The sequence below is a fragment of the Vulpes vulpes genome, chromosome 14 (genome assembly GCF_048418805.1).
Source record: "Vulpes vulpes isolate BD-2025 chromosome 14, VulVul3, whole genome shotgun sequence".
Taxonomy (NCBI): domain Eukaryota; kingdom Metazoa; phylum Chordata; class Mammalia; order Carnivora; family Canidae; genus Vulpes; species Vulpes vulpes.
Genome location: NC_132793.1, coordinates 117,720,366 through 117,738,451, shown reverse-complemented (window position 1 = coordinate 117,738,451; position 18,086 = coordinate 117,720,366). Strand labels below are relative to the sequence as shown.

Here is an 18,086-nt window from a genome sequence, read left to right as displayed (position 1 = left end):
CACGCTTTCCCAGTCCAGAGGCCAGGGATTTCCTCCATCCCTAGCCCGCCTCCCCGTTCCCCAAATGTGTTTGGGGCTAGGGCACCAGGGCTGGGTCGGGGACCTCTTGGTCGCCCCAGGGCGTGTTCTCCCTGGCGCGGGGCGAGGGTCTGGCCCGAAGGTGGCCTCCCGCCTCCGGAGTCGCCCCCAGACTGTGGCGGCGGGCAGAGCGCGGAGAGTGGGCGCCCCGGCACAGGTGCGGCGGCTGCGCGGGGGCGCGGGCCCGGGGCGCACACCGGGATGCAGGCAGCGCCGCCGCGCTCGCCCGCGGCGGGTCGCTCCCGGCCCCCGCCCCCTCGGTGCCGGCTGGCTCTCCGCTGCTCCGGCTGCGAACCAGACACAGCCGCAGCCACCGCCGCCCGGCGCGCCCCGGCCGGCCTCCCGCGCCCAGCGCCCGCGCCAGAGGGGCGCAACGCAGCCACCCACCCGCAGGCACCGCAGGCGGCGAGAGGGGACCCCGCGCACTCGGGGCCCCGGCGCGGCGCACGGTGAGCGGCCCCCCCGGGGCGCGGGCATCCCTCAGCCGCGGGTCCCGGTGCGCCAGCCCCCGGGTGCCCGATGGGGTCACCCGGGGGGCGCAAGGCCGAAGCTGGGACCGCGCGCAGCCCGCCCCTGACGCCGAGCCCGACATGCTGCCGCCGGGGCGCAACGGCTCCGCGTACCGGGCGCGGTTCGGGCAGCAGCAGCGGGCGCCGCGGGGCGCCGCGGGGGGCGCGGAGGGGGCGGCGCCGCTGGGGCCCGCGCAGGTGGTCACCGCCGGCCTCCTGACCCTGCTCATCGTCTGGACCCTGCTGGGCAACGTGCTGGTGTGCGCGGCCATCGTGCGCAGCCGCCACCTGCGCGCCAAGATGACCAACGTCTTCATCGTGTCTCTGGCCGTGTCCGACCTCTTCGTGGCGCTGCTGGTCATGCCCTGGAAGGCGGTGGCCGAGGTGGCCGGGTACTGGCCCTTTGGGGCCTTCTGCGACATCTGGGTGGCCTTCGACATCATGTGCTCCACCGCCTCCATCCTGAACCTGTGCGTCATCAGCGTGGACCGCTACTGGGCCATCTCCAGGCCCTTCCGCTATGAGCGCAAGATGACCCAGCGGGTGGCGTTGGTCATGGTGGGCCTGGCCTGGACCTTGTCCATTCTCATCTCCTTCATCCCGGTTCAGCTGCATTGGCACAGGGACAAGGCGGACCCCTGGGGCGGAGTGGAGCCGCCCTCGGTCCTGGCCAACGGGACGCCCTGGGAGGACGCCGGGGAGCCAGAGGCGAGGGCGGAAAACTGTGACTCCAGCCTGAACCGCACGTACGCAATCTCCTCGTCGCTCATCAGCTTCTACATCCCCGTGGCCATCATGATCGTGACCTACACGCGCATCTACCGCATCGCCCAGGTGCAGATCCGCAGGATTTCCTCCCTGGAGCGCGCCGCGGAGCACGCGCAGAGCTGCCGCAGCCGCGCAGCCTGTGCCCCTGACACCAGCCTGCGGGCATCCATCAAGAAGGAGACCAAAGTCCTCAAGACCCTGTCGGTGATCATGGGGGTCTTCGTGTGCTGCTGGCTGCCCTTCTTCATCCTTAACTGCATGGTCCCCTTCTGCAGCGGACGCCCCGAGGGCCCTCGGGCGGGCTTCCCCTGCGTCAGCGAGACCACCTTCGACGTCTTCGTCTGGTTCGGCTGGGCCAACTCCTCGCTCAACCCGGTCATCTACGCCTTCAACGCTGACTTCCGGAAGGTGTTTGCGCAGCTGCTGGGGTGCAGCCACCTGTGCGCCCGCACCCCCGTGGAGACAGTGAACATCAGCAATGAGCTCATCTCCTACAACCAGGACACCGTCCTCCACAAGGAGGTCGCAGCTGCCTACATCCATATGATCCCCAACGCCGTGACCCCGGGGGACGGGGAGGTGGACAAGGAGGAGGAGAGCCCTTTCGACCGCATGTCCCGGATCTCTCAGGCGTCCCCCGATGGTGACCCTGCTGCCGAGTCCCTCTGGGAGCTGGACTGCGAGGGGGAGATTTCGTTGGGCAAAATAACACCTTTCACCCCAAACGGAATCCATTAAACTGCCTAAGAAGCGCCCCTCCTGGATCTACATAACTGCACAGACACTAACCAGCATGCGGAATACACACTCACAGATACATCTCCAGTGCTGCTCAGTTGATCACATTTTCTGTGTCTGTGTCTGTAGTCGCCCGTGTGCTGAGAAGCCTCACCAGACTGATTTGCTGTTTGAGGAGTTGGCAGAAGTGTTTGACATAAACTCAGTCAAATATACCCCAGTCGAGCAGAAATGGACCAATGGTTCGGTTAGAGAAGAGAAGGTGGTGTTTGATTAAAAAAAAAAAAAAACAGCAGCTGGTCTTTAAAAAAATATGCCCGCCCCCCCCCCCCTTTAAACAAATGGATTGATCAGTGACTTATTTTTGTTCAGTTGATTTTTAGACAACAGGTTCTATGTGTGTGTTGCACTGATGGGGTGTGTGTGTGTGGCTTTCCTGTATCCAGCTTCCTGTGGCCCTTTGTTTATGCAATTTCTGCTCTCTGTGTGTGTCTTTACAACAGCTGAGCAACACTTTCTGATTTGTTCTGGTGTCTAATAAACACAAATTATGTGGATTATGGGGTGATTATCTTTGCTTTGCCAGATTGGTTTTCAGGATAGTTCCTGGAGAAACCATGAGAGCATCCTTAATATCAGGGTAGATGTTGGCTTGGTCTGGAAGGACATCTTTATTTTCTTTGCATACAGGTTGTCCTTACAGGTACACACAGGAGCAAGGACCGTGAAGAGCATCCAGTTCTCAGGTTTTGTTGTGTGTGTGTGTGCATGTGTGTAGGTTTTTTTTTTTTTTTTTTTAGATACACACATCTCAAGTCTGTGCTGAGAGCTGGCTTCAGTGCCACAAAGTATCAAGTAGGGACTTCTCTGGCCTGAAATTCTAATATATTTTTTCTCATTTGGAATCTCCTTTTTAAAAATAACATACAAGAATATTCCCATTTCCTAGGTAGATGCTATTAGTTCATTGAAAAGTCATACAGAATAATAGCCGAATCTTTCTCAGTCTTGAATCTGTAGTGTTTTAGACTTACGTGGCTTTGGTTCCACATTTCTGAAAGGCTCTGAAATGTGTGAGCTGATATGCTTTAAAGAACAAATCTCATTTTTTAAATAGTCATTTTCATTTGTAGACAACAGGAAATGAGAAAACACATTTTAATGAAAATCGAGGAGCCAGAGATGATATTTGAATGAATCAGAAATGGGAAAATCTATTGATTGAGGTGCTCAACAGAAAAAAGAGCCCAATGAATTCCTAGCTTTTGGTTCCTCTCTGCAGCCTGCACAGGAAAGGGGAACCTTTTATTCCAGAACCATTCCAATTGAGAGCATGTTATTACCACTAGATCTAAATGTGAGCATTGTTAATGGAAGCAAATGAGATCTGAATATGTAATGTCTTACAAGTCCCTACTCTGAAGCAGGCTTATCAAGGACAGTTCAATCAATTTTGGTCTCTTTAGGGATAATTTTATTGTCAATCTACTGAACAACTGTGTCTAGTTCACCACAAAACGTGCCGTGCTTGACACATAATGGCTAATCCATATTTGTGGAATGAATACCTCTGGAATGGTGAGGTTGAAAGCAAGTCCTATTTGGTACCTTAAGTTTCATTAGTGATTTAGCCAAACTGATAATAGAAGCTGAGGTCTGTGCTCAGTTTTTGGCCTCTGGTGAACCTATCACTTGTGTGGACCACTAGGGAAACCTCGAGAGTCATGAGAAGTGCCCTGCTCTAGGATTCAGAAGCTGGCTGTGTGACCTTGAGTGACTCCAATCACCTTTCTGGGCCGTACTTTCTGTCTGCCTCTGTAAGTTGAGACACTTCTACTAGAGCACTGTTTTTCAAATTGTTCATGATGCAGATGTTATGGGTGGGGTCTCGGGTGAAGTAAGCCCAGCAAACCTTGCTCAAATAAGTGTTTTCTCTACAGGGCTTCTTAGAGCTTTTCTGTGCAGTGTGAATCCCCAAGCAGGAAAGAATTCTGCGTTGCTTCCCGATGTCTTTGACCCTGTGAATCCTTGCTTGGTTTAATTCCTTACTCCCTTCTCTCCGGAGACCACAGTTTCAGGGAACACAGTTTGGAAGTCTCTTAAGTAGAGCTAATCTGTTCTAAAGGACCCACTGTTATAATAAAGCAAGGTTTTGTTTCGTTCTGTTTTGTTTTTGTGGCAAACCTGTTCTAGGCCCCAGTTCCAACAGTTTCCGTGTTAGGAAAATGAGTTATGCGGGGACTTTGAAAATCCCTTCTGCAAAATATCTCTAATCATTTCTTATAATTATTTACATCTACCGTGTGCTGGTCACTGTTCTAAGAATGTAGTCACCAATTAGATACTCTGGTGTGTTGAACTTCTGCTTTCATAGGAGGGAGACAAGGGGAGGAACACGACCACGCTGTACTGTTCTGCAGTGTGTGCTGTACTGTTTAGACTCTGATATATCGGGTCAGGCAGTGATGATTGATGTGATACCAACAGCACAGTGAGCAGGGTGGGGAGCTGCTGTCTTATTTTGGGTGCTGTGTCTCAGAAGAGGCGGTATGCATAGAGACCCAGACAAAGGAGGAGGGTCGGGGGATGTTAATGTCTAGGAGGAGGAGGGCTCCTGGCAGAGGGAATGGGAATGTGAATGCCTGGAAATGGGACTATACTTGGCACCCCAGGAGAAAATAGAGGTGGTCAGTGTGGCTGGAGGCCCTTGAGAGGCTTATTCTAGGAATGGAATAGCAGCAACGGCAGGTACTATGGGCCGCACTGGGCTCTGGGTACCACGCATGTGCTAATTCATTCATTGCTCACTGCCAGGCAGGCACCTTTATTACCCCCATTTTACAGACGAGGAAATGATAGCATTAGGATCCCAGGGTTCCATAGCTGGGCTTGAACTTGGGCAGTCTGGCTGTGGAGTCTTTAATCCTCACTGCCCTGCAATGGTGAGAAGGGCTGCCAGGACATTCCCAGTTAGCAGGTCACTAATGCGGGGATCAGAACATCCCTTGTCCATTTGTTAATTAGCTGGTTACCTGACACTTTCCAGTGACAACTTTCTATATGTAAGCCAACCTCTGCTGTGCACCTGCTCTGAACACTCTTTCATATTTGGAGGGGAGGCAGCAAAGGGCAGTGGAAAAAAGGAATCTTGTCCTGAGCCCTTATGTGGATAGCCAAGTGCTTTCCTTTACATTTATATATATATTTAATTTAAATTCAATTTGCTAACATATAGTATAACACCTGGTGCTCATCACATCACGTGCCTGCCTTAATGCCTGTCACCCAGCCACCCTAGCCTTCCTGATTCTATTTGATCCTCACATTAACCTCACATACTGTCATTTGTCCATTTTACAGATGAGGACACTGAGGCACATAGGGCTTAAGTTGCTTATCCAGGTTATACGACAGTAAGTGGTGGGACAACTGTTTACACTTGGGCTAGTGGTTCTCAGTTGGGGAGATTTTGTTCCCCAGGGGACATTTGGCCATGTCTGGAGACACTTTTGATTGTCACAACCGGGTGTGGGGTGCTCCTGCCATTTTTTTTTTAAACTATAATTTTTTTTAATTTTTATTTATTTATTTATGATAGTCACAGAGAGAGAGAGAGAGAGAGAGAGGCAGAGACACAGGCAGAGGGAGAAGCAGGCTCCATGCACCGGGAGCCCGACATGGGATTCGATCCTGGGTCTCCAGGATCGCGCCCTGGGCCAAAGGCAGGCGCTAAACCGCTGCGCCACCCAGGGATCCCGCTCCTGCCATTTAGTGGGAAGAGGCCAAGGCTAAACATCTCACAGCGCACAGGGCAGCCTCCACCACAAGGAATTATCCAGCCCTGAGAGGCCCTGAGCCAGGCTGGTGGATTTGGGTCCCAGCAGTGCACCCACAGAGCCACCACTGCCAGGGCTCTGAAGCTCCACAGCTGCGAGTTCAAATTTCAGCCATTTATTAGATAACTAATAAATGTTAGTTACCTAGCATTTATTAGTTATCTAAATTAGGCCCCTCTTCTAGTTTTAGGTTTTGTTGTTTGTTTTTAAGATGTTTTCATTTATTGGAGAGAGAGAGAGAGTGGGACTGTGGGGGAGAGAGGGAGAGAGAGAGAGAGGATCTCTAACCGATCTGCGCTGAGCATGGAGCCCGACGTGGGGCTCAATCCCAGGACATGAGCCAAACTCAAGAGTCAGATGCTTTACCTAGTGCACCACCCGAGCAACCCTAGTTTTAGTTTCTCTATCTGAGAAATGGATGCATTAACCCCAAAGGTTGGGATGAGGGTTAAATGAGTGTGTATAACACGGGGCTTATTTTCGTGCTCTTTTTCTTCCTCTTTCTCCTCATTAAAAGAACTCCAAGGCTTGATACATTTTAAATAGACTTTGAGGTTCCTAGCTTGGGTTGAACTACATCGTCCTAGAAGCTGAGGCCACCAGAACCAAGATTCATTCTGTCTTGCCCTCAGTCTTCTTGGCTTAGAATAGTGTCTGGTGTGGAGGAGATGCTCTATGGAGCATCCACCTTGGACACACACACACACACACACACACACACACACGTCTTAGGTGTTATGACTGAGTGTGTAGGTGTTTACGCAGCAAGCCTTGGGTGGGTATTGCCCATTGCAGGGTGGTGGTCCTCACATTTTGGGCTGATCAAAAGCCTGCAGGACTGAAAGCCCCACAGGGAGTGAGTGTTATCATTGTGCAACACACCTGGGTGCTCTTTTGTAACTAGCAAGGTGCCTCCATATTTCCCCCAGAGCTCCATAAATCCCTGGTGAGTCCCTTCCAGCTGACCCAGGACACGGTGGGAGGAGAGATGTCCAGAGACTCATCCAAGGTCACCCAGAGACCTACACTAAATTTGAAGGTGGCCATAATGCCTGCTCCCTACTCACCATACGGCATGGGAGGAACGCGTGACAACAGGCGAGCAACAAGCACTTCCTTAAAATCCATGCTTCACCACCCTCACCCCCTCCTGGCTCTGTGTGATGACAGGAATGACGTGTCCCTGTCACTTGGTCGCAAGTCCTTAGAGTTTGGGTTTGTCTGGTGTTTGCTCCCGCGCAGATTCCACTATGACCTTCGGGCAGGAATCCCACTGAAGCAATGCCGTGTCCCTCCCAGAGCATCATCTTGGGGCACAAGCTGTCAATTCCCACCACCGGCAGTGTCCCCTGTGACCACAGGGCTATGGCAGTGTCTGCTGTAAAGGTCCTTGATACTTGATACAAAGATACTTGACAAGTATCCCTTGGAGAGACACTTTGAAACTATGAAAACACCCCCTCATTCCTCAAGCTTTTACCCACTGGTTTTAGCATCTATTAATGATCCTTCCCTGAATCAATCATTGTTGTGATTGCCAGACGGTGTGTGCAGAAAAAGTCCATCATTGTTTTACTGTTGGTGTTTTTTACTGTTAGGGCATTTATTTATTTTTTAATTTATACCTGTGTAGACTTGTGGACTCCTAGATTTTATAATAGGTTATAATCCTTTCCTCTCCATAGAGACAGAGACACAGGCAGAGGGAGAAGCAGGCCCCTGGGGGGAGCCCGATACAGGACTCGATCCCAGGACCCCAGGATCATGACCCGAGCCAAGGGCAGACCCTCAGCTGCTGAGCCACCCGGATCCCCCGGTGTCCTTTTGAGATACTGCCATTAGTCCTTGGGCAGTTTGCTGTTTTTTGGCCCAAACACTCCAGACTGATCCTGTATATTTCCTGCCTGAGCTCTGGAATCAACCATTTCTTTAAGGAGTTTCAGTTCCTTTTAGCAGAGAATGATATTTAGGAATCAAGATTTGGGCACTGGGGTGTTACTGCTACTGAGGCAGTTGGTTTCTAGGCGCCCTCAAAGGACAGAGCTGGGAAGTAGATATAGGTATATACACGCACACGTATACTCCTATGTGCACACACACATACCCATAAGCGTCTCTCTATTTCTATACCTTGCTACGTACATGCATTAAGTCCCATGGGTTTATTCTGATACCTTGTGGACATATTTTGAAATCATCACTCCCATTCAAATTCTGACTCACTAACTTCTCACTTCATGAGGTCTGGAGGTCAAAGAGATCAAGTTACCTGCCAAGGTTTTGTTTTGTTTTTCCATATTAAAAAAGGGGATTAGTAACTGGACTTACCTTGCAGTCAACTGGCAGGGTTCTGTGATATGATGCAAGCGGAATGGAAGGCCACGTCCGTCGACAGTGAGAATCTGAACACTATCAACTCTGCGATTGTATCCACAAGACCGGAAAGCAGGGCAGGCCTCTCTGTGTCCATGCAGCAGTCCTATGCTTGCTCCATTTTTGGGTCCTCCATTCTAGAAACCAGGAGCTCAGGAGCCAATATCCAGAGAGGGATGGAGTGGGCCAACAGCAAATCAGACTCAGCCACAACTGGACCAAGAAGAATCAGGGCAAGATGTCAAGCGTGATAAGGAGAGAAATGGTTGAGCCCGGGGGTGGGGGGGTGGGGGTGGGGGGGCGCGGGAATCTAAGAAGAGAATGTTCCTGAGCTCTTAAGGGACCCCTTGGAGTTTTAGAGTTTTAGGCCACTTTGGGGGAGGACTCAAAGGAAGCATGGCCCTGCCCACTCACAGCGGGGAGAGAGCCATCAGACTTTTGCTTTGACACTGTTAAGGAGATGTCATTTTGCCATTCCCAATTTGGGGCCTGGGGACGCATGTGTCCCATTTGTAAGGATATGAACACAATACTGGGCTCAGGGAAACATCGAGAACATTGTTTTCTGGACAGAAATGGCCACCATTGTTTCTTTTCTTTAGCAATGTTTTAGGTACTTTCAGCAAATTTGAAAGCTGATTGATCGAAACTCATTTTGTCTCCTTCCTGCATTGTGTGCATGTGGAAACTAGGCCCAGAGAAGTTGAGGGACTGGTCCAAGAAGCCCAGCAAGGTCGTAGGAATCTAGAACCCAGGTCTCCAGGCCCCCGGATCCGTGCTCCTTCCACAGCCATTTGCACCTTTCATTGGGAGGCAGAAGGTGCTTCCTGTTCTCGGAAAGGTTTTTCCAAAGGTGATCACGGTGCAAAAAAGTTCATGGCCAATTGTCCTTTCTATATAAAATAAGCTGGTGAGATTTATTCTTTTCCTACCTTCTCCCCCGATAAAGATGGAGTATTGCTGAGTTGTTTGTGGATGAACTACAGATGCTCAGGGATTTTTAAGACCCTGGTTAGTTCTTTTTGAAAGGAGTTGAGAATGGTCATTTAGCGCTGAGAAACCCAACTCTCCGGGTGGCAGGGGCGGGGTGAGAGGGGGGTGGTGAGGGTGGGGGGTACGGGCAGTTGGCTGGCATCTGAAAGGCCTGTTCTTTGTCTTGTTATTTCATGAGAGAGAGCAGGACTTTCTTAGTGAAGTGGCAGGAAGCCATTGTCAAAGAAGAGAAGAGGACTTTACAAATGAAATGGGGGCCCCTGGTGGCTCAGTCAGTGAAGCGTCCTCTGCCTTCTGCTCAGGTCATGATCATGGGGTCCTGGGATCAAATCCTGCATCAAGCTCCTTGCTCCGTGGGGAGTCTGCGTCTCCCTCTGCCCCTCCCCCGGCTCATGTGTCTGTCTCAAAAATAAATAAATAAAATCTTTAAAAAAAATGAAATGAATACAAGCTCAGAGGCACTGGGTCTCCGTTACTGCGGTGCCCTCCTACAGGGAGAGGGGCTGCAGCCTACAGCTGTAAGTGCCTCTCTGTCCCCTTCCCCCTGCCCCTCCCCTTCAGTATAATAATTTGGCACGAAGAAAGAGCACCACGTCAGGAAGCAGGAGGTTTGGGTTCAAGTCCCAGCTGTGGGATTTTAGGTAAATGATTCAATATCTCTGAGTCGGGGTTCCTCATCTCAAATAATGAAAACCATCGGGCAGCCCGGGTGGTTCAGCGGTTTAGTGCCACCTTCAGCCCAGGGCCTGATCCTGGAGACCCGGGGTCGAGTCCCATGTCCGGCTCCCTGCATGGAGCCAGCCCTTCTCTCTGCCTGTGTCTCGCCTCTCTCTCTCTCTCTCTCTCTCTTTCTCTCTGTGTCTCTCATGAATAAATAAATAAAGTCTTAAAAAAAAAAAAAAGAAAACCATCATGCTTCCATCACAGGGTCATTATGAAGGTAAAAAAGCCTCATTTACTCGACTTCAATCCAGGCCAGATGCCACATGGGGATTTGTACAGAGTGGTCTCGCTGATCCTTCATAGCAGCCTTATAAGTGCGTCAGCCCCTTCCCATTGCACAGCTAAGGATGCTGGGGTTCAGCGAAGTCATGCTACTCGCTCCAGATGACACAGCTAAGAAGTGTCTGTGTGGCTCGCCACTGCTCCCCCATGGAAAGAATGCGAGGACGATAACTTGCCAGCCAAACAGAATAAACCAGGCGCTCCAAAGATGTATAGATTGCCCACTCTGTGCCCAGGAGTAAAGGTGGACTGGCATCATGGTCTCTGCTTCCATGACCTGTTATCATAGTCTGTGCGGGTGCTCAGGGCCATCCAGGTGGGGGTGAGGACCAGAGGTCTGGGTCTGGGACCTCCACCCTCCAAGACAGTCGCCAGTGCTGCCTGACTACTGATTCAGTGCCAGGCACTGTGACCGGGGCTTCTGGGTATGAGCCACTGAGTCCTTGCACCAGCTGGGGCTCTGAGACAGGTGCTCCCAGCATCCCTGCTGCGCAGCGCAGTCCAGAAATTCACTTCACTGCCACTCAAAGCCAAGGCTGGAGCCTCAGGGAGAATGGCTCCCTCGGGGCCTGGGTTCTCCTGCCTGGTGATTCGGAGATCCTCCTGGCTCCTCCAGGGTCAACTTTCAGTGTGAGCTCCTCTGTGCCTTTGTTTTGCTTCTCTTGATCTTAGGCACTCTGCAGGTGTCTGAAATTTTCCCTGAGAGTCCAAAAGCATTTTGTGATGGGTGGGTTGATGGATCCTCAGGAGAATGCCTTTGCATACAAATAGGAGGGACTCCCCCTTGACTCCTGATCGCCAGATGCCAGGGAAGGGTTTGCTGGTCCAGAAGGGGGAGAGGGACGCATTTATCTGGTGGGAGCACAGGCCCCTAGTTCCCAGTCATGTTTCCCCACACAAGCACAGGGCACCTTCACGCTCCATGTCCATGGAGTACCTCGGGGCGCCGGAGAACACCCAGAGCAGAGGGTTATGAGAACAGTGGTTTGTTCTGTGCTTGCTACGTGCTAAACATTTTATAAACATTAACTCACTTAATGATCACAAAAGAGCCAGGAGGTAGGTACAGTTAACGCCACCATTTTATGAATGACAAAATTGAGGAAGAGAGAGGTCCAGTGACTTGTCCACGGTCACATAGCGAGTATGGGCAGATCTGAAATTCAGAACTGGGCAGTAAGGCTCAGGAGCCCACTCTCCCCACTAAATACTCTGCCTCATTTGGCTGCGTGGCTAATGCTCCCTTAGCCCTGAAGGCTGGGGGCTAGGGGAGCGCCCCGAGATATCCCATCCAGAGACGTCAATCCATCCCTATCTTTTTCTTGAACACTACCTCAACAATTGTTTGAGGTGACAAAGAGCTGTTTCCTGACCTTGACATTATCACCTGTAGTTGTTCCCAGACCATTCCCATTCCCCACAGCCATGCCTTCCTCCAGCAACCTTGGCCAGGGGTTCTAAAGAACATGGGGTCCTGGTTAACCTGGAGGCAGGAAGTGAAGAGGAATAACATGAATGGGGCTGACCAGGTACCTCAGTGGAATATGTGTCACACAGGAGGCAAGAGTTCCAAACTCTGACATGGGTGTTCAGTCCCCAACAACATCTGCCCCACCTGCTATCATGTTTAGGGAACTTTTGACAGATCAATGATTTTATTGCACACATAAAAGGCAGGTCTCTGTGGGAAAGGTGGCACATGGACATAAATTCATACTGGTGTGCAAGTGATCGCTTCCACCCCCGGTCATCCCTCTGTAATTTGTTGACTAACGAGGGACGCCTGGGTGGTTCAGCAGTTGAGCATCTACCTTTGGCTCAGGGCATGATCCCAGGATCCTGGTATCGAGTCCTGTATTGGGCTCCCTGTGGGGAGCCTGCTTCTCCCTCTGCCTAAGTCTCTGCCTCTCTCTGTGTGTCTCTCATGAATAAATAAATAAAATCTTAAAAAAAATTTTTTTTTGTTGATTAGTCCTGGGTGCTAGGGTTGTGAGCTGGGCCCTGGGATTGCCCAGGTGGGCAGGATACAGGCTGTGTGGAGCTCGGGGGGGAAGAAGTGTGGCTTAAGTCCATTAACTGTGGTACAGGTTGAAAACTCTCCATGCAGTGAGACAGTTAGAAAAAGCACAGGGATAATTCAAAGAGGGTGAGTTCCCGTCTAGACGGAGCATCAGGAAATATCGTGTAGCTAACGTAGCACCTAAATGAGCCCATGATAGGCCGATAACAGGAGAGAAGGTGGGGAAAAGCAACATGAGAAGATGGAAGAGCATTTCCAAAGAGCAAAGATAAACAGATATTTTGTCCCTACCACTGGACACTGATGAAGATGCTGTGGCTCTAGAAACAAACATTTTAACCATAAGTCTATCAACATTGGCAAATTTTCCCCTAGCAAGTATTTTCTAGAGGAAAATGCACTGAACAAATTAAATGCATCGATCATTTTTCTCTTTGGCACAAGGAAGCCATTTACAGCTACTTTCCGTGTTCTTGTTTTAATCTTACTAAATTTGTTTTTATTGAATAAATTATTTTCCTCAAAAACTTCACAGTGAAGATGTCATTTATTCATCAGCTTCTTTTCTCCGTATCAAATTTCACCGATATCTTCTGCCACTGTGTTTTCTGTTTGGGGGAAGGGTGTTATTTTTAGCAATTTACCACTTCATTGTGTGATTGCCAGGTTTGTTATTCATTGATGATTTCTATCAGCAATATTCAGTATGAATCAGAATAAAAACTGGGAATTTGGGGGATGCCTGGGTGGCTCAGTGGTTGAGTGTCTGCCTTTGGCTCAGGTCGCCATCCTGGGGTCCTGGGATCGAGTTCCGCATTGGGCTCCCTTGGGAAGCCTGCTTGGAGAAGGCTCTCAGAGGCTCTGCCTCTGTCTCTGCCTCTCTCTGTGTGTCTCTCATGAATAAATAAATGAAATCTTAAAAAAATTGGTAATTTGGATTTTTCATTTAGCCAACTGATGAGAAATTTGTGATCAAATCTCAGACAACCCAGAATTGGCATATTTTCTTGGAGTGGTCAATTCCACTGCGAATTTGGTTCTTTTAAATACTTTCCATCAGATTGAAGATTGTGTGCTAACTGGGTCTCATGTCTGTCTCTAGCTTGCTGGCTATAGATCTTGAGACTCTTCAGTCTCCATGGTTGCATGAACTAATTCCTTCTAACAAATCTCTTTTCACACACACACACACACACACACGCACACACACCCTACTGAGTCTGTTTCTTTGGAGAACCCTGACTGATACAGTCTCTGACTGGCTAGCAGGCTTAACAGGTGGACCTAGTACAATGAGAACTGGGTAGGTTTAGAGACTCATTCTAGAAGTTCAGGGGTAAGGTGGGTGGCCAGCAATTCAGCAGCTAGCATGAGAGTTTCTCGTTATGGGATCTGAGAATCCAGGTATAGAGTCTCTTCCTGAAGGTCTAGTGGGGTTATCTGGAACTTTGTCCTCAGGAAGCAAGACCCTGGCTGACACTGGGCTGGGAAATGGGGCTCAGGGGGTGAGGTGTCTCATCAGCACAATGCAGGAAGGGCAGCAGAAGTACCAAATGGGTGGGGTTCAGTGTCTGGGGGTTCAGGGCAAAGCCCCAGGTTGACCAATATAGAGATTAATTTATTAATTTGTTGACTCATTACAGGAGGCAGTGTGGTATAGGGGTTATGCCACTCAGGCTCTGGAGTTGGATTGTTAGTTTGGAATTCCCACTTACTAGCTATATGATCCTAGGGGTAACTTATGCCTAAGTTCCCCATTTGTTGAGGGGGGATAATTATAATACCACCCCATGTAATGCTGTAAGGATTAGATGGGATACTCTGTATAAAGCCCTTAGAATAATACCTGGCACATTGTTAGTACTGACTTAACTTTATATAACATGTTAGGCTTTGTTGTGATAATGCTGTGTAACAAACAGTCCCCAAATCTCAGTGCTAACAAATTGTTACTTCTCACATTCATGGATGAACTAGGCTCTATGGGACCCTACAGGGCTTTCCTAGATTCTGATGGGCCTGGGTCCAGGCTGTGAGTTGGGTTCATGCCTACTTCACTTGGCTTTCACTAGAAGACCCAGGAAAAGGGCAGCAGCTGTCTGAGATAGGCTTATCCCATTTTGGAGGACAGAGTCACACGGGGCCACATCAAACCAAGCAAGGACATTTGATACCTCTGCAGAGATGTAGTATCACTAAGTTTACTCACACTCCAGTAGCCAAAGCAACAGCACACAGCCAAACCCAAGAGCAGTGGGGTGAGAGGCATACCGCCCTCATGGGGGCAGGGGAGCTAGTGGGAGCCGAATAACAATAGAGTCTACAAGAATACCGTCTCTCACAGTAACATTTCCTGGGTTCCTAACAGCTCCTAGGATGTGTTCCAAGCTCTAAGGATTCAGAAGTGAGTCAAATAGGGACCTGCCCTCAAGGGTACTCTCACTACACCAGCAAGAGCTGGCACAGGAGGTCATGGGAGGTCCCTAGCAGAACTTAACCCCTCCTGGGGGCCAGCAAGAACTATTTCAATTCCCAGATCTCTGTAAACTAGATATCACCAGCCTCATTTTACATATAAGGAGGCTCAGGGAGTTAGTTAAGTCAATTTGGTCCTGTAGCCAGAAAATGGCAGAGCCTGGATCGACACCCTGCTGTGACTGTCCCAATCACATGCTCTTGGCATGACAGCTCTGAACTCAAGTGTGAAGGTAGGGACAGCAGGACCACGACGAGGACTAGCCGAAACTCCTGATTCTGGCAGGAGCTGGTGGGCAGGCATGTGAGCTCCGGCAGGGACATCTGCAAGCCTAGGTCTCCCCAGCTGGACTAGTGACTTCAACCATCTGAAGGGCGGATTCAAATCATCAACTGCCAGTCCAGTGAATTGTCCAGAGGATGCTTTCCATATCACCCATCCCATTGTTCCCCCCTGGAAAACATCTTTGATTCCCTGGAGTTTTGCCTGCCTTGTCTGTCCACAGTGCTGGGCACTACCTGCCAGGCGATGTCCCCGCTGTTATTCTATATTCATGTGTATCCTGGGCGTCACTGCTCACAGAAAGCCTGTGTTCTTCAGCTTCACCTCCACGGTCCCCAGAGTGCCAGCCCAGGGAGGGGTACCGAGAGGCGGTTGAGCAGAAGTGTATGGAATGGGTGTATGAATGGCTGCATCAATAGAGGATGCTGAGAGCTCAGGAAGGGGAGTGGATGAGGTTTATGCTTGTCCCTGTCCCCGCTCTGTCCTCTGGAGGGACTTCAGCCAGGACGGGTCTGGCTCACACACACACACCCCAGCAGTGTGTGTGATGCAGGTGCAGGCGCCCCTGGAGTACCCTTGTGTCTATCAGCGAACAGTGGCCGTGCAATCCCATTGTCTTGTAACTTCTGAGAAGTAGGCCTGAGGTTGTGTTAGTTGTATTTGCTGTGTTCCATCAGGTGGCTCTGGGCTTCTATCAGGTCACCCAAATACTCTCTTATGCAGAAGTGCCTGGCCCCCTGAACCGGAAGTGGCACCTTCCCCATCAGCCTAGAGTGTTTGTGCAGTCACGGCCACGCATCCCAACACCCACTACAATCAGAGCCTGCCGAGAAGCCTCATTTTCTCCGTGGGTTATTTATAACCAAATCATAGTGGGAATCATTATGTAAAGAGGGCTATTTCCTCCCCTGGGGTTGTCAATCTCTCATTTCACGGAAGGCTCTGCCTGCAGTGATCAGACTTAATGAATGGGCTTGTGAATTGGAAAGTACTCACAGCAGAGGAGCTTTGTTACTCTTATCTTTAAGAGAAAAAGAGCCCCGAAGATAAAGGGAGCCTTAGGGATTTTCTAGTCTAACCTTCCAGCATTACAGATGGAAAAACTTGAGGATCACAGGAGGGAAGCTAATTGTTTAAGCTGAATAGTTACAGAAAGGGCCAGGGCCTGGAGACCTCTTTGTTCTAATTCACGATTAATCACTTACAATATGAGTGATTCTGAGCCAAGTCCCTGATGGTTCTGAGCCCAAGTTTTCCCTTCTGGAAGGCGGGGAGGCTGACATCGATTCTGTGATGGTTGGAGATACTGTGTATAAGCATCTGGCCCTAGTAGATGCTACAGTGATGGCACAGCAAACAAGTTAGTGCCAGAATGTCTCTTCCCATCACCCCACGTTGCTTTAACCAAAGTAACGACATGAACAGCAAAACCAGAGTATATTCCCCTCATACACCAGGAGCTTTCAATGGGGAGAACACCTCCCATAGAGAATTTTGAATATTGTATTAGTGTACCAGGACTGCAGAGCTGCATTCTACAAAAGTCGACTGTGTGGCATCGTCTCTGGCGCCAGTTGGTGGGCAAAAAAGAAGTCACTGGGGAGCTAATGTGTGTCATGCAGCAGAAAAATAGTTGGTAAAACTGCTGTCTGATTAACAGGGATGTGGATGATGTGTCGAAGGAGCATATGGGGCTGTGGAGGGAGGAGAGGTTGAGAAACAGAATGCCTGCCCCATGTCCTTACTGCCACTGTAGGGAAGAAATGAGCTCAGAAAAAAAAAAGGGCTAATCTGAAAGCAGGTTTGAACAGGAATGGAGAGTGCTGGAAATTCTGGGGCTCAAGGGTTGGAAGGCAAAGCTGCTTGTCATCTCTAAACGTAGAAGGCCCGAGATACAAATGCCAATTAGAAATCACGGCTAAGGCCAAATCAAGGGTGCAGCTGTCATGGTTTTTGTTAAATTGTTGACTCAATTAAGTTACTAGGTACTACATCTTTCAAGTGGACAAAATAGAGAGAGAGGAAGAACAGTGGGCTCCGCCTGAGAAGCTGGAGAGCCTAAGTGCTCACAGTTAAGTCAAGAGAGGGAGGGGGGTGTATCTGAAAGGATCGTAGTATGGTTATTGCCTCTTGGAATAAAGTAATAAAACACCCGTGAAGCTTTTGAGAGAGTTCCACTTTCATAGGAGCTCTAAACCCTATGCTTTTCAAGACTAAAATGGACCCTTGGGCCTCCTCAGTTCTACATGCAGAAAGCAGGCTAAGGACGAAGCGCAGTCCCTGGATTGGAGTACTCTCCAATGACTTATTTGGGAGGAAAACAGGATTTTCCAAAATGTAGAGTGAAGGGCCATGGAAAACCAGTGGTCTGGAAGCTACTGCTGAGGAGCAGAACCAGGGCATCTTCAGGAAGCATTTTGCTTCTCAGGGTGGGGCCCTCAACATCTGCCCAGCCCAATTTCAGAACAGCTGTAGGCTCGGGACAGCTGTGTGCCTCCTGGTCTTCCTTGGCATGGATGAGTGTCTACTGCTGCTGTCTTGTCCCAGTGACTCATGAGGAATTGATCTTCTGAGGTCCTTGGCCTTCTTAACCTCAAGGTTGCAGCTGCTGCAATTGCTGGTCTCATTTTTGTACTCAGAGTTATTTGCAATCACATGGGTGGTTTTTTATTTATTTATTTATTTTTCTTATGAATTATGGAAGCCTCACACCCAGTAAGCGTCAGTCATTTTTACTCTTATCTGGAAAAGTTACTTCCCCCACCCTCAGTTTTGTCTACTGCAAAATGGTAACAGTCCCATCCCTGTGATCTTAATGTGATGGAGAGACAGGACTGCAGTTCTCACAGTTCTTTGGGGACACGCACAGTTTTGTGTCTGGGAGGACCACAGGAGGACCGTGGTCACGTGATGGGTGGTCCTGGGCTGAGAAAGAGGAGACCTCAGTTATTGAATTAGTTTCTAGGGCGGCCATGACAAGACCCCACATATACATTTATATCCCTTTA

The 18,086-nt window shown here is 49.8% G+C and overlaps 1 protein-coding gene across 1 annotated transcript; it reads left to right on the top strand.

Annotated features, from left to right (window-relative positions):
- The first annotated feature begins 280 nt into the window (after nt 1-280).
- DRD5 (dopamine receptor D5) lies at nt 281-2,650 on the top strand. The gene has a single exon (XM_072737781.1). The coding sequence runs from the start codon at nt 669-671 to the stop codon at nt 2,091-2,093; it is 1,425 nt and encodes a 474-aa protein (XP_072593882.1). The 5' UTR covers nt 281-668; the 3' UTR covers nt 2,094-2,650.
- The last annotated feature ends 15,436 nt before the right edge of the window (nt 2,651-18,086 follow it).